The sequence below is a fragment of the Tachysurus vachellii genome, chromosome 6 (assembly GCF_030014155.1).
Source record: "Tachysurus vachellii isolate PV-2020 chromosome 6, HZAU_Pvac_v1, whole genome shotgun sequence".
In the NCBI taxonomy this organism is placed as follows: Eukaryota; Metazoa; Chordata; class Actinopteri; order Siluriformes; family Bagridae; genus Tachysurus; species Tachysurus vachellii.
Window position 1 is genome coordinate 16,524,452 of NC_083465.1, and position 12,265 is coordinate 16,536,716.

Consider the following 12,265-nt stretch of genomic DNA (forward strand, 5'->3'; position numbering starts at 1 on the left):
AGGTCAATTGACATAAAATAGTACACAGCCTACACAACATACACACATGTGTATGTGAACCATGCATTTCAAAATTTTTAAATGTTTCTACAGTGAATGGAATCACAACCCAGCATTATCAAATGCCATTCATTCATTCATTCATTCATTCATTCATTTTCTGTTACTGCTTTATGATGGGAACAATGGGTTACAGGTGGGAGAAATAATCCCAGCATGAGACAACAGTCCATCACATGACACCATGTGACATATACATGCAATTATTTACAATTCCAGGCAATTTAACAGACATGTTTAACATTTAATATTTAACATCCAGTCCACAAACCAGCATGTTTTTGGAAAGCAGGAAAAAACTGGAGAACCCAAGGGAGACAGTAAAAGCTTAAAGACAGTAACATGAGTTTAGGCATGGACCAGAAACCCTGCAGGTGGCAAAGTTACCTGCTGGACCACTGCACCACAATTCTCAAAGTTAATGTACAAAAGCTTTTTTTTATGTTTATGTCAATTAGCCTATTTGACTTTACATTAGAGTCACATCAATTGTATTTAATCCAAGCTTTATCTCAACAGCATGTAGGTTTATAAACATTTCATCTTGTCTCTAATAATTAATATAATGTTTAATATCCATGTGTCCATACTCTGTGAGGGTAAAAGTAAAATTAAAAGCTCAGTGACTCAGATAAATAGTTAAATATTGCATAGATATTAAGTAAGTACCTTGATGTGCATTTAAGTGCCTTTTTAAATAGCTGTATCTAGAATGTTTATCTGATAGTTAAGTGACTTTCTAGCTGCAAAATGTATGAGAACTCCTAGTCTAGAGCATTAGTCCACATTTCAAAATACAATAACGGACACTTTTTTGCAAAGCTCTTACATTTACATATACATTTATGGCATTTCACCTTCCCACATTCTACCATCTGTCACTAAATGATGGACTATAAGGAACATTTTTTTTGCCATAGTACACCTACAGGCTATTGAGGCAGGAAGCAGCTAGTCAAATCTGTGTATTCACAAGATATCACAGTTTTCCCTGTTCACTGTAACTGGGTCTGCAGACATGCTTAAAATACCTAATAAAGTCCGGTCTCTGTGACTGCACTGCCTGTTCATTCAAAAAGTTCCCCTGATGTAATAGAATTTAGGCATGTCATTTGGGGGCGTCGTTTTGAAGAGAACACAGAAGGGAAAGACTGTAAACGTTTGAATTTTGAGTTCCAAAAAAGCTCCCAGAATCACAGATCATACCTTTAATGTAATAAGGTACTATTTTTTTAATAGTACCTGTGTGTAACAAGTGTACAGAGTGAGTACAGCAATGGACAACTAGCATGAATCTTTCTCTGAATCAAATATTAAGTATTACAGATTTTATTTTAGGAATATTGCATTTTATTGCATTTACCTATGTAGCTGCTGTTGCCATTTTTATAGTGTTATGTTGTGGGATATAAAACATATGTGCTCTATGCACATACATGGACATTCAATTTATGTAGTACATCATCATGATATCGTCATAACTGATGATTTATCATCACAGAGTGTTGGAAGGACATTAATGACCTTAGCCATTTTATACACAACCCCAATCTGCATTAGTCATTACAGCCTAGAGATAAACACTTTAAAACTGTAACTGCTAGTGGAAACCATGTTGTTGCTTTAAATGTTTTTTGTAGGCTCGTTTTCATTTTATAGGGAAATATGACACCCCCTCTGGTATACTTACTAACTGTATGTATTTGTTTACCACCATTTGTATAGTATAGAAATAGTCTGCCATTTGCTGGCCCAATTTCATTATAAACAAAATTAACCAAATTGAATTTTTATCAGCTTTAGGCTTGTCAGTGGCAAGCAACTCCAAACTAAACAACCAGTCCCTAAAATTATTACAAAGGCTACAAATGTTCTAATTGCTCAGATTATAATGTCAGCACATGAGTCAAGATACTTGCTTTTCAAAAAGTGTAAAGTGAGGAGAAAAAAAACCCTGTTCTTTTTTTCAGTGTGGTTTTATAATTTTGTAAATAAGAAATAGTTAAAATGTTTCAATGTGGACTTGACTAGAAAATACTTACTACTTTTTATTTTATGTTTTTAGAAATCTTTCTCGGCTCCAGTTTTCACTGCTCCTGTAGACTTGATTTCTCAGTGGATATGCTCAGCTGCTTGTGGAATGCAATTTGTTCTTTTCTTCGTGCAGGTCTTTTCCAATTCCTCTCCTTGTCCACCCCTCACTTTGGCTCCACCAACCGCATTGATGTTTCTCTTCTTCTCTAGCTTCTGTTTTTTGAATGGCAAGCCTTTTTGACTTTCCATCTCATCTTTGCATTCAGTGTTTGTCATTGTAGGACATGTTTTTATATTGCCTTCACAATGGACCCATTTGATCCTACGTTATGGTATGTGATTGTCAGAAATGCAACTACTTGATAGATGCTTTGTTGGGAAAGAAGTGCTAGCTTGACCTCAACATATTCAAAGTGATGACCAAGAAGTTTAAGGCTCTGTCAGAGTGTTTCCCTTATAATCCTTGTGCAGTGCAATTTTAAATGGTTTTCCTTAAAAAAAAAGCTTTAAGTCATTCTAAATTCATTAGGAATTTTTTAATTAGCATTTTTTTATAACTGCACGATTACACAACTCAGTTTTTACAAAAGGTACTGACTATTTTCTTAACATTCACGTTATGCAAATTAAGTCCAACCTCATCACATAAACCACATCTACTACTGCTATTTACATACAAATTCTCTTCATGACTTTAGTGTTTTTTTTTTTTCAGTTTTATTTCTCATATATATTGTCAGCAATAGCTTCTGAAATGAATCATGCATCTAAGAAATTTCTTAGAAATCCTTACTTACATTTGTAAATTGTAAATATCAGTTTTTAAAATGATAAGCAGTTACTTTCTGATGTTTGTCAATGACAATATCATGTTGAAAACATTCAATATATCAAAGTGTCTTTAATGATTCTGAGTCACTACACCGCCATTACAGAGAGAACACTATATGCTTTGATCAGTTGTGCACAATATGTGTGCATGAAATATGCATATCACCCCAATGAGTCAGTGCTACACATTCGGGCACTATTAATGGCCATGTCCCCAATACTCAGGCTTTTAAAGAAAAATCATTTATGGTTGACTTTCCAGCTGAATTGACATAACTAAAAGGAAATAAAAAAGGAGGGGGAGACTCTTTTGATCTCTTTTGAGGGGTGCAGGGCATTCTCTGAGGCTGGCAAACACATTTAGCCTGTAATTGTTCAGAACATTCTAACAATCAGCCTTAGAAATGCATGAGCAAACAAAGATTACAGATCCAATTGGAAAAGTCAACAGGTCTTCCATAAGTCCCATTTATAAACAATTAAACTGTCGGAACTCATCTCCTCTTTGATCGATGTTTGCATTTCAATTATGTCTTTCACTTTGGCTGCAAGCTAGTTGTGCACTCAGCTACTGTTGCCTGGATGTTTACATGGACAAAAAAAGGTGTTAGTCTTGGTTTAGGTTTAAAAAATAAATATATAAATATCACATTTTGTAAATACACCTAAAGATACAGACAGGCTCCTTAATCTTTTGTTTTATGCATAACGATGTATACGTATATTTCCAAGTCATGTCCTATCATAAACTCCTGTCATGAACTCCTGCTTGTAGGAATGAGTTTATGGCTTGGGTTAAGGAGAATGTGAATTAAGACTGCTTAGAGGTCTGGGTCATCTCATTCTCTCACCCTGGCATTCTACAGATTAGCAGGGGGCCTTGTACAAGTCTAAATTGCTCCCTAAGCAAATTAAGAAGGTAGCTCTGTTTGTTTATCTGGGGTTAAGGATGATGGTTGCAGCTCAATAAAATGGATGAAAGCAGTTTTTCGCCCCCTCTTTTTCAAGGGAATTGCCCCTCATTTGCATGGCATCACAAGCTACACAGAAGGTGTGATTTTTCCCACAACCTGCTGGATCCCTCTGGTTTTCTACAATTTTATGGTTACTGAGACAAATTTAAGGGGAAACCAAGGCCAGATAATACAAGAGAATTGTGGCAAATCTTCAAGCCCTGTTAATCAGTAGTGATCATCCAAAATGCGAAAGCTACAGGGAGTCTTAGAACTTCCTCGAAGATAAATAGTCCTTTTTTTATTCATAACTAAAACAAAGCTTTTCAAATCTATCTATCTATCTATCTATCTATCTATCTATCTATCTATCTATCTATCTATCTATCTATCTATCTATCTATCTATCTATCTATCTATCTATCTATCTATCTATCTATCTATCTATATGCATATGAGTGTGTGTGTGTGATAGATAGATAGATATATATATATATATATATATATATGTATACATATATATATATATATATATATATATATATATATATATATATATATATATATATATATATATATATATATATATATATATATATATATATACATATATATATATATATATGTCTAGAAGTGAATGCTGTTGAGTAGTAATTCCAAGCACTGAAGTACACTGGAGGTCACTGGAGTCCTTGCAAATGGGCTGAACTGATGCTCAGTAGATTGGAGTGGGTCTAATGTGCAGCAGCCTCTGTAGAACCTCAGAAATGCTGAGCTTTTGAGCGCCCTGCTGAGCTGCTGGCCTTTCCACAAGTTTGACCCTTGCACTGTGTGTCAGCTACTAGCATAACATGAGGCAGACCACATGGTGAACTGCCCCATAAAAACCCAACCAGGTTTTCATAATAGACCTGCAAAAATGCAATGCCATCATATGCCCATAAATTAATTTCCAACATTAGTGGTCTGAATTAATAATGGGGTGAAATCAGAATCATCTACTAGGATAATCAGAAATTATAGTCTTAATGTAATAAAGCACTCTTATATTTTGTTTAACTATATGTGTGGAATTAAATTAATGCTATGGTGATTTATAATTATGGGTTTTATGTGGTTTATTCACTTGGTACCTCCATATTTTATAAATATCAAACATTCTGTCACAGCTAATGTGACAGAAAGAGGACTTGTTAATGGTAGTAAGCTCCACTCATCTCAGTCAATAGTAACATTTGCCCCATCTTAATTCTCATTCACTGATTCACTTTTACTCCTCAATACCCTGTCTGCAAATATGCATAACCTCCTTGAACAAAACGTAGACTCTTCAAATTAGATTAAGCTACAGGGTGTTAAAGGTCTGAGATTAAAGAAAAACACCTGTCTGATGGCTAGAAGCCAGAGTCGGGGAACCGCAGCATGTCCAGTTCAACTAAAGGAGAGGCCAAACATCACGAGGACCCCTGGAGTGTCAGTCCTACTGAGCTGTTGACCTGCGCTGTGCCACTCCAAACACATCGGGGGGAGATGCCTTTACATGCTATCTTAATCTCTGGATCCACCGGCCAACAAGTAGCAGGGTTACACATACAAATTTGGTCATTAGTATTATGTAATGCTAAGCTGATGATATATATTTGTGTGGTTTACTAAATATTTTTATCTATCTATCTATCTATCTATCTATCTATCTATCTATCTATCTATCTATCTATCTATCTATCTATCTATCTATCTATCTATCTATCTATCTATCATATTGATCCATAGAGGACAATCCATTAGAATTTAATCATTATAGAATAGAATTTGAAGCATGGGTAATTATATATTCAAGAAAATAAATAATTAACTATTATTAATTACGTTATAAGTAACTTAGTATTTACTGATTACTGATGTTTAAATGAAAAGAGTGAGAAATGTCTGGACATGACACATTTGGAGCCCCGAGTTTATGCAGTTAACATATATCATTAGTTTAGTATATTTTGGACATATTGGTTATTGTGAATCAGGAAGGTGTTATGGAAAGTATTTGGGGAGATACTCAAGAGATACATGTTAGAACAAATGAATAAAATAAATGAACAGACAGGTGCTGGTATCCTAAGGTAAATTTATTACACATTTTTAAATAAATATTTCCATCATTAAAATTATTTTACACATCCTCAAATAAAAATAGATTTATATATGTATAAAAACAGACAGACACAATGCCACAAAGAACAACGTTTTTCCTAAGTTTCATACAATGCATTTATAGACCTTGAACACCTCAACAGTTAAAACCATGGTAGGATATGTGTTTATTATCAAAATGTAGCTGCCACAATTATATATGGATTTAAAGCTGTGTTTGCTTTAGCTGTGTTTATCTCAAGGACAATCCAGAACCAAGAGCCACAGAGGTAACTCAGATGAGCTGGGTGTCTTATCACTGGGTGGTCGAGAGGTGCCTTGGCTGTACCTGTAACTCAATACAGCATTTTTTTTGTCAGTGCATTCTCTCAGGCCCTCCAAGTCCCCATGAGCAGCAATATGAAGAGTATAAATTACTCTAAAACTGACAAAACAAAATGAAACAATGAGAAGGTGAAGTCCACTCACTAATAAATGTCAGTTTTGACGTCTCACATGTATCTCAAGCCATGTGCTTCACTTTCCTAACAGTTTTACACAAGTCAGTACTAAAAGTCTGAAGTACAAAAATAGAGCTTTTTCAACGTATTTTTTTTTCCAGAGTGTGTTTTTCTTTTCTAGAAAATTATTTAAAAAACTATATGTTAGGTATATTAATGCTCAGTACAAAGAAAATCGTATTAGGAGTCCATAAGAGGATTCTGTTCAATTATCTGAGACGGTATTTTCCTCTCTCGCACTCTCTGTCACCCTCTTTTCTCCTGCATTACTCTTCAGCGCTCTCCTGAGTAACGGGTGCGTTTAGTCCGTTTGTTGAAAGGGTAGTTGATGAAATCAAAGGGTCTGTGCTCTGCAATGTGGTGTCCTTTGGGCATTCGTTTCATGAAATGAACTTCCCGCTGGTGTTGCCTGGTTTTGGAGCCCTTGCGAGGTCTTCCTTTGCGCGTAAATGCCATGTACCAGCCCTCATACTTTACATTCTGTAGAGCTGTGTAGTTATTTTCCAGCACTATCTCTGTGAAAATGCAATCTTTCCCCTGACCATTTCTCTGCAAACAAAAAAGAACAGTAATGAGTCAGATATGTAATTCATTTTAAATCTATGTTACAGTTAAAGGTCATTTGAAAAATGTATCTCAATATTTGCCAGAAGGTATTTGAACAAATCCTGTCCACACACACACACACACACACACACACACACACACACACATACACACACACACACACAGCATATGCTTAAGTCATTATAGTTCAAGATCAAGAAAAAGCGAAATGACAGCGGTAACCAATGACTTTCCCCCTTTGGTAAACACGAGTGAAGATTCATCCACTGAGATTAATCGCTTTATCCACGTTGGTCTCAACACAGGTCAATGCTTTAAGACTTACTTTCAGAGAAGGAATTACTTGCTCATTTTTTATCATTCACAACCAAGCAATCTGATCAGAATTATACCATTACCTTCATCAAAACTACTTTTAAAAATACCCATCAATCCTTTACTGCTGAAACTTGTAGGTAATTTCAGAATTTAGTATGGACATAATTTGAATCTGAACTGTTCCAACAGCAATCACTATAATCAGTTATTTTGCTCCAAAAAATGAAAACATCTCAGTTTCCATACCAACAAAGCATCCTAACCTAGCCTATCCAATATGTGTGTTATGTCAGTGGTAAATAAAAAGTGCTACTCTAGCTCCATACTCTTAAAAAAAGGGTATTAAAAAAGCTCATACTTTTAAAAAAAAAGGGCCATTAAAATTAACCTCATATGAAGTATTGAAAATTGTCCATCTATATCCACCAATAAAACATGACAACAAATAAAAAAAAAACTCTCTCATGCAGGCTGTCGTTGGGCAGCCAATATGTCAGATAGCATAAGATCAGGGGTGCCAAGCAGATGGTCCACCTGGTAGGGTGCTAGGAGGTGGGGGCCGAGTCTCCATCCCACTTTATTACCATTCACAGCAAGAAAGAGGCACAAATCCACCCTGGAACAAGAGTGCCCGGCTAAAAAAAGGAGGAAAGATCCTATTCCTTACACTCCATATCCCATACTGCAACCCAGGAAAGGCTTGGAGCAAACTGTAAGCATTTACCAGACAAAAGGAGAATGTGGAAGCTTTCTATTTGCTTACAACTTCTCTCCACGGGATGTTGTGGTTTTACTATTATAATATTTCAGCACAGGAACAGTAGGAGAACTGTGATCTATATGACAGTGTAATATATCCCATGTTTGTACCTTATGCTTCCTATTGATTTAACCATTAGAACTAATCCAAAAAAATCACTTCATTTAATCCAAAAAATGCTGTCCTTGATTTCTACTGCAACAAGCTACGTGACAGGTTTTTTCTGGAATGTTTGCTTTTCATCTTACCTTGCCAATCAACTTTCCTCTCCTATTCATGCAGATGTAGAATCCTGTCTCAGCTCCTTTAATGCGAACTCGACTGCCGAATGTGTCTGTCTCCACAATGAGTTTCGCTGTGAAACAAAAGATTAATGTCACATTAGAAAATGTGTTTGAGATTTAAGGGAGACACTGTAAACTGTACAGTACATCATTTTTTCTGTTAAGACAAATTCTATAAGCTCTCATACACAGAGTCTCATATAAGCATACACAAAACCCATAGGGGGCAATTGCTTAGGATTTATACCAGTCCAAATTCTTTCAAAATGATAAAAACAGGTGGACTTCAATTCTCTGAGAAGAAAGACGTTGCCTTGCTCAAAATATTTAAGGCTATTAAAATATATACGTGTATGAATTTACCGAATGGCAAAATTAATGTTTTTTTTTTTCAATTATTATTTCTTTTCTTTCAGTTGAAATGTAAAGATATATGTGACTTGTATTTTATTATTACACTAAATACAAAGGAAGTTAAATAAAAGCTAATTAAGTTTTAATTAAAAATTTGTTGCTACTACATGTAAAAAAAACATATAAACCTTTATATATAATATATATAATAATGATTTGAATAACATTTCTAAGACAGCTGTGCATGTGTCCAGGAAAGATGTCTTCTATAAAAGTTACTCTTCCATGATGCATATGCCAAAGATTAGCACTTGCAACCCTCTTTGGTTCTCCCATGCGCTTAGTGATCGTAAAGAGTTACGGTTCAAATGGAGGGGGTCAGTGAACCTGCTGGTGGACCACAAGCCCCAAGCTGCAGTCAGACTTTGGCCCGAGTTAACAACCCTGCTGTCTGTGCAACATGCTCAGGTGACACGGATGTCACCATAGCCGTGGAGGGCCTGCGCGAGCCTTCCTAAAATACCTCAACACGATTGGTAATTACAAGGCTTTGGGATGTGTTGAAACCGCATACGAGAAAGCTGGAACTGGAGCTTGGCCTATGGGAAACTTGTTTTGCTGGCCTATTTGTTGTCTTTATAGATGTATAAAAATCATTTAATATATTTAAAAATATGTACATTAATTTATTTAATTAGAATAAATGTTTATAAAAAAAGATAAAAAAACACCCCAAAATTCATTAACTGAATATTTTGCTAAAAGTGTGTGTGTGTGTGTGTGTGTGTGTGTGTGTGTGTGTGTGTGTGTGTGTGTGTGTGTGTGTGTGTGTGTGTGTGTGAAGCGCACGTAAAAAGCAAGAATTCGGCTTCTCTTAGAAGTTAGTCAAAAGAAAGAGGAGCGTTTTTCAGGAAATGTTCAAGAAGGCTGGAGTGAGATGAGTTCTAATGTTTCTTCCAGACACACTCGCGTCTCTAGAGAGTCACCTTCAGAACCATCTAAAATCCTTTTTACATTTTTTTTTCTACTGCAAAAATGTTCAGCTTCCAGAGCTCACCAAATGCTCTAAGTCCTTCCGTCACCATTCACACATTTTAACCAGAAAGCTGAAGAAATCACGACAATATCCTATAGTGGCTTTACATTTGAAAGAAAGAAAGAAAGAAAGAAAGAAAGAAAGAAAGAAAGAAAGAAATCGGATGTGTGTAATTCTAAAGCTCTTACCGTGCACGTCTCCGTCCTCGGCCATGGCGTTGATTTTTTTGTTGGCCAGGACCTGTACATGCTTGCCACTGGTTCTGCTGTAAAGCTGGTAGGTCCGGATGAGTCTGCGGCTGACCCGGTCCGTCACCCTACTCTGCTCATTCACATGCTGTGTAAAATTAGGCGGGGACTGAATGGTTACCTGCCAGAAATTAAGTACGACATAATCAATATCTGCAGAATTGCCTCATTAATCGTTGACAGAGGCCTATAAATTACGTGAGCATTAAAAGTATTAAACACAGAAGATATTTCATGACATAAATAAAGTACCATTAAACATTTTAATACCCAAAAAAAGCAAACCACGACTCAATAATTAACCCAATATCTTTGCGTAAATTGAGGAACTAAAATATCAAAATATGCCCTAGATCAAATATTCAAATAGTGAATCAATGACAGTTTCTTCCCCATTTTTTCCTGTTATACTGATAAAATGTAGCGCAGAAATGTGAAACTTTGGCCGGATTTGATGCTGTAGCCACTGCGCGCTCTGTGCGCTCTGCGCTTGGCTACGCTGAGTCGCTTCAGGAGGAACCTGCCCACGTATATATCCATCTGATCAAATAAAACGAATTAAGCACCCGATTTCTCTGCTTTAATATTTCTGAACATTACAAATGTACAGTTTACGTCCAGGTTATGCGCTGTAACATACTGTTTTAAGATACTGCATATTCCTTGTCTTAAAACGAGTGTGGGTTTCCTTAATCCACTGTATCACACTGTAATTCTGTGTACTGTCCTACGATATGTCATGTATGATTTATTGTAAGCTAAGGTCGCAGGCATTTTTGCTATGTAACAATATTTTTAAACAATAATTTAAAATGTGACACATACCTGAGCATAGTAGCAAAACGCAAAGAGGTGAAGGAACCTGGGAGGAAAAGACAGAATAGTACATTAATGCAATGAGACTCAAACAAACAAACAACAACAGCAAAAAAAAACCGCAACATAATTACAATTAAGGTGGAAAGGACTCTGTACTTACAGATAACTTAATCGTGACGGAATTAATTTCATTGTTGACCTCGTAGATAAAAGTTAATAGACCAAATTAGTGTCTGATTTGAAGAGATAACAACTCAGGGTCTGCCAGTGGAAATGGACAAGGTCCTCTCCCTGAAAATGCTGATCTTCTTAGACATCCGAAGGATGGATAATAGGACGAGGATGCGATCAGTAGCCTGTAATATCTGCTCAGGAACAGATGGAAAATCCGAAAAATGAAGGACGCCTCAGCACAGGAAAAGGGCGCAGACAGAAAAGTAGGTTTGAGGCGAGACCCAAACGACAGCCGTCAGTTTTCTGCTCAGTACGAAAGGCTTAAGTGCACTTACTGAAAAAAAAACTGAAGGGAAAAAACAACAACCCGAAAACAATCGAGTCCGTGCAGCTTGAGCTTCCAAAGTTATAATATAAAACGCATCTATAATCATATAATCTAAGTAAAAATAACTTAAATAAGACCACTTTCAGTCATGTCGTCCATTAAAAAAAATGACAGCAAAATAATCGTGGCTGTGTGTATTTCCAGCGAGGACTCCGTTGACGTTTTGTCCTAGTCGGATGTCCCTGCTGTGGACACAACTCCGTTTGGGTGTCAGTGTGTGGAATCAGGACGATGCATCCCGCATTACTGCTGCTGAGTATGTTGATGATGATGATGATGATGAGGATGATGATGTCTCTTCAGGACACGGTGCTGCTGGACTGAGCAGCCTCTCTTATCCCCTCCTCTTCTCCCATTCCCATGCAGGCTCCAATGTCAATCCCGTTCGCGCTTTACAGCCGCGGTTAAAGTGGTAGGTTGGTCCTGGAGGAACAAGCCCCCTTTTTTTTTCTTCACTAGAACAAAAGCGCCCCATCACCCCCTCCCTTCCCCCCTGAATTTAAACTATACTTCACCTGAGCTGAGGATGAACACTAACTAAAGCTGTGAAGGCCTAGAACGCGAAAAGGCATTAGATCGCCGGTTTGAGGTAAATGTACACTGAATAAGACTGAATGAGACCGAATATCTAATCTCATGTTGACTTCATTCAGAAAAATCAGCGAAACCTACAGCATCTCTTAGACTTTTTGCTCATCACTGGAAGTCATTACTTGTTAAAAAGACCTTTTTTTTTTGTTAAACTAAGTATTTAATCAGCGGTAGACTACTAATTAATTATACAAGCATAA

General features: G+C 36.5%; 1 protein-coding gene across 1 annotated transcript; it reads right to left on the reverse strand.

Annotated features, from left to right (window-relative positions):
* Positions 1–6,162: 6,162 nt before the first annotated feature.
* On the reverse strand, positions 6,163–11,808 carry fgf8a (fibroblast growth factor 8a). The gene is made up of 5 exons (XM_060871402.1): positions 11,073–11,808; positions 10,919–10,955; positions 10,034–10,214; positions 8,420–8,526; positions 6,163–7,075 (listed from the first exon to the last, which is right to left on the reverse strand). The coding sequence occupies exons 1-5, from the start codon at positions 11,102–11,104 to the stop codon at positions 6,800–6,802; spliced, it is 633 nt and encodes a 210-aa protein (XP_060727385.1). The 5' UTR covers positions 11,105–11,808; the 3' UTR covers positions 6,163–6,799.
* Positions 11,809–12,265: the final 457 nt, after the last annotated feature.

Excerpts from the sequence above, each read along its gene's own strand:
- fgf8a (XM_060871402.1), bottom strand. The coding sequence starts at position 11,104 with ATGAAATTAATTCCGTCACGATTAAGTTATCT. Across the intron at positions 10,956-11,072 it reads CCGTCACGATTAAGTTATCT|GTTCCTTCACCTCTTTGCGT; the intron begins GTAAGTACAGAG and ends TTTTCCTCCCAG. Across the intron at positions 10,215-10,918 it reads CGTTTTGCTACTATGCTCAG|GTAACCATTCAGTCCCCGCC; the intron begins GTATGTGTCACA and ends AATTTCTGGCAG.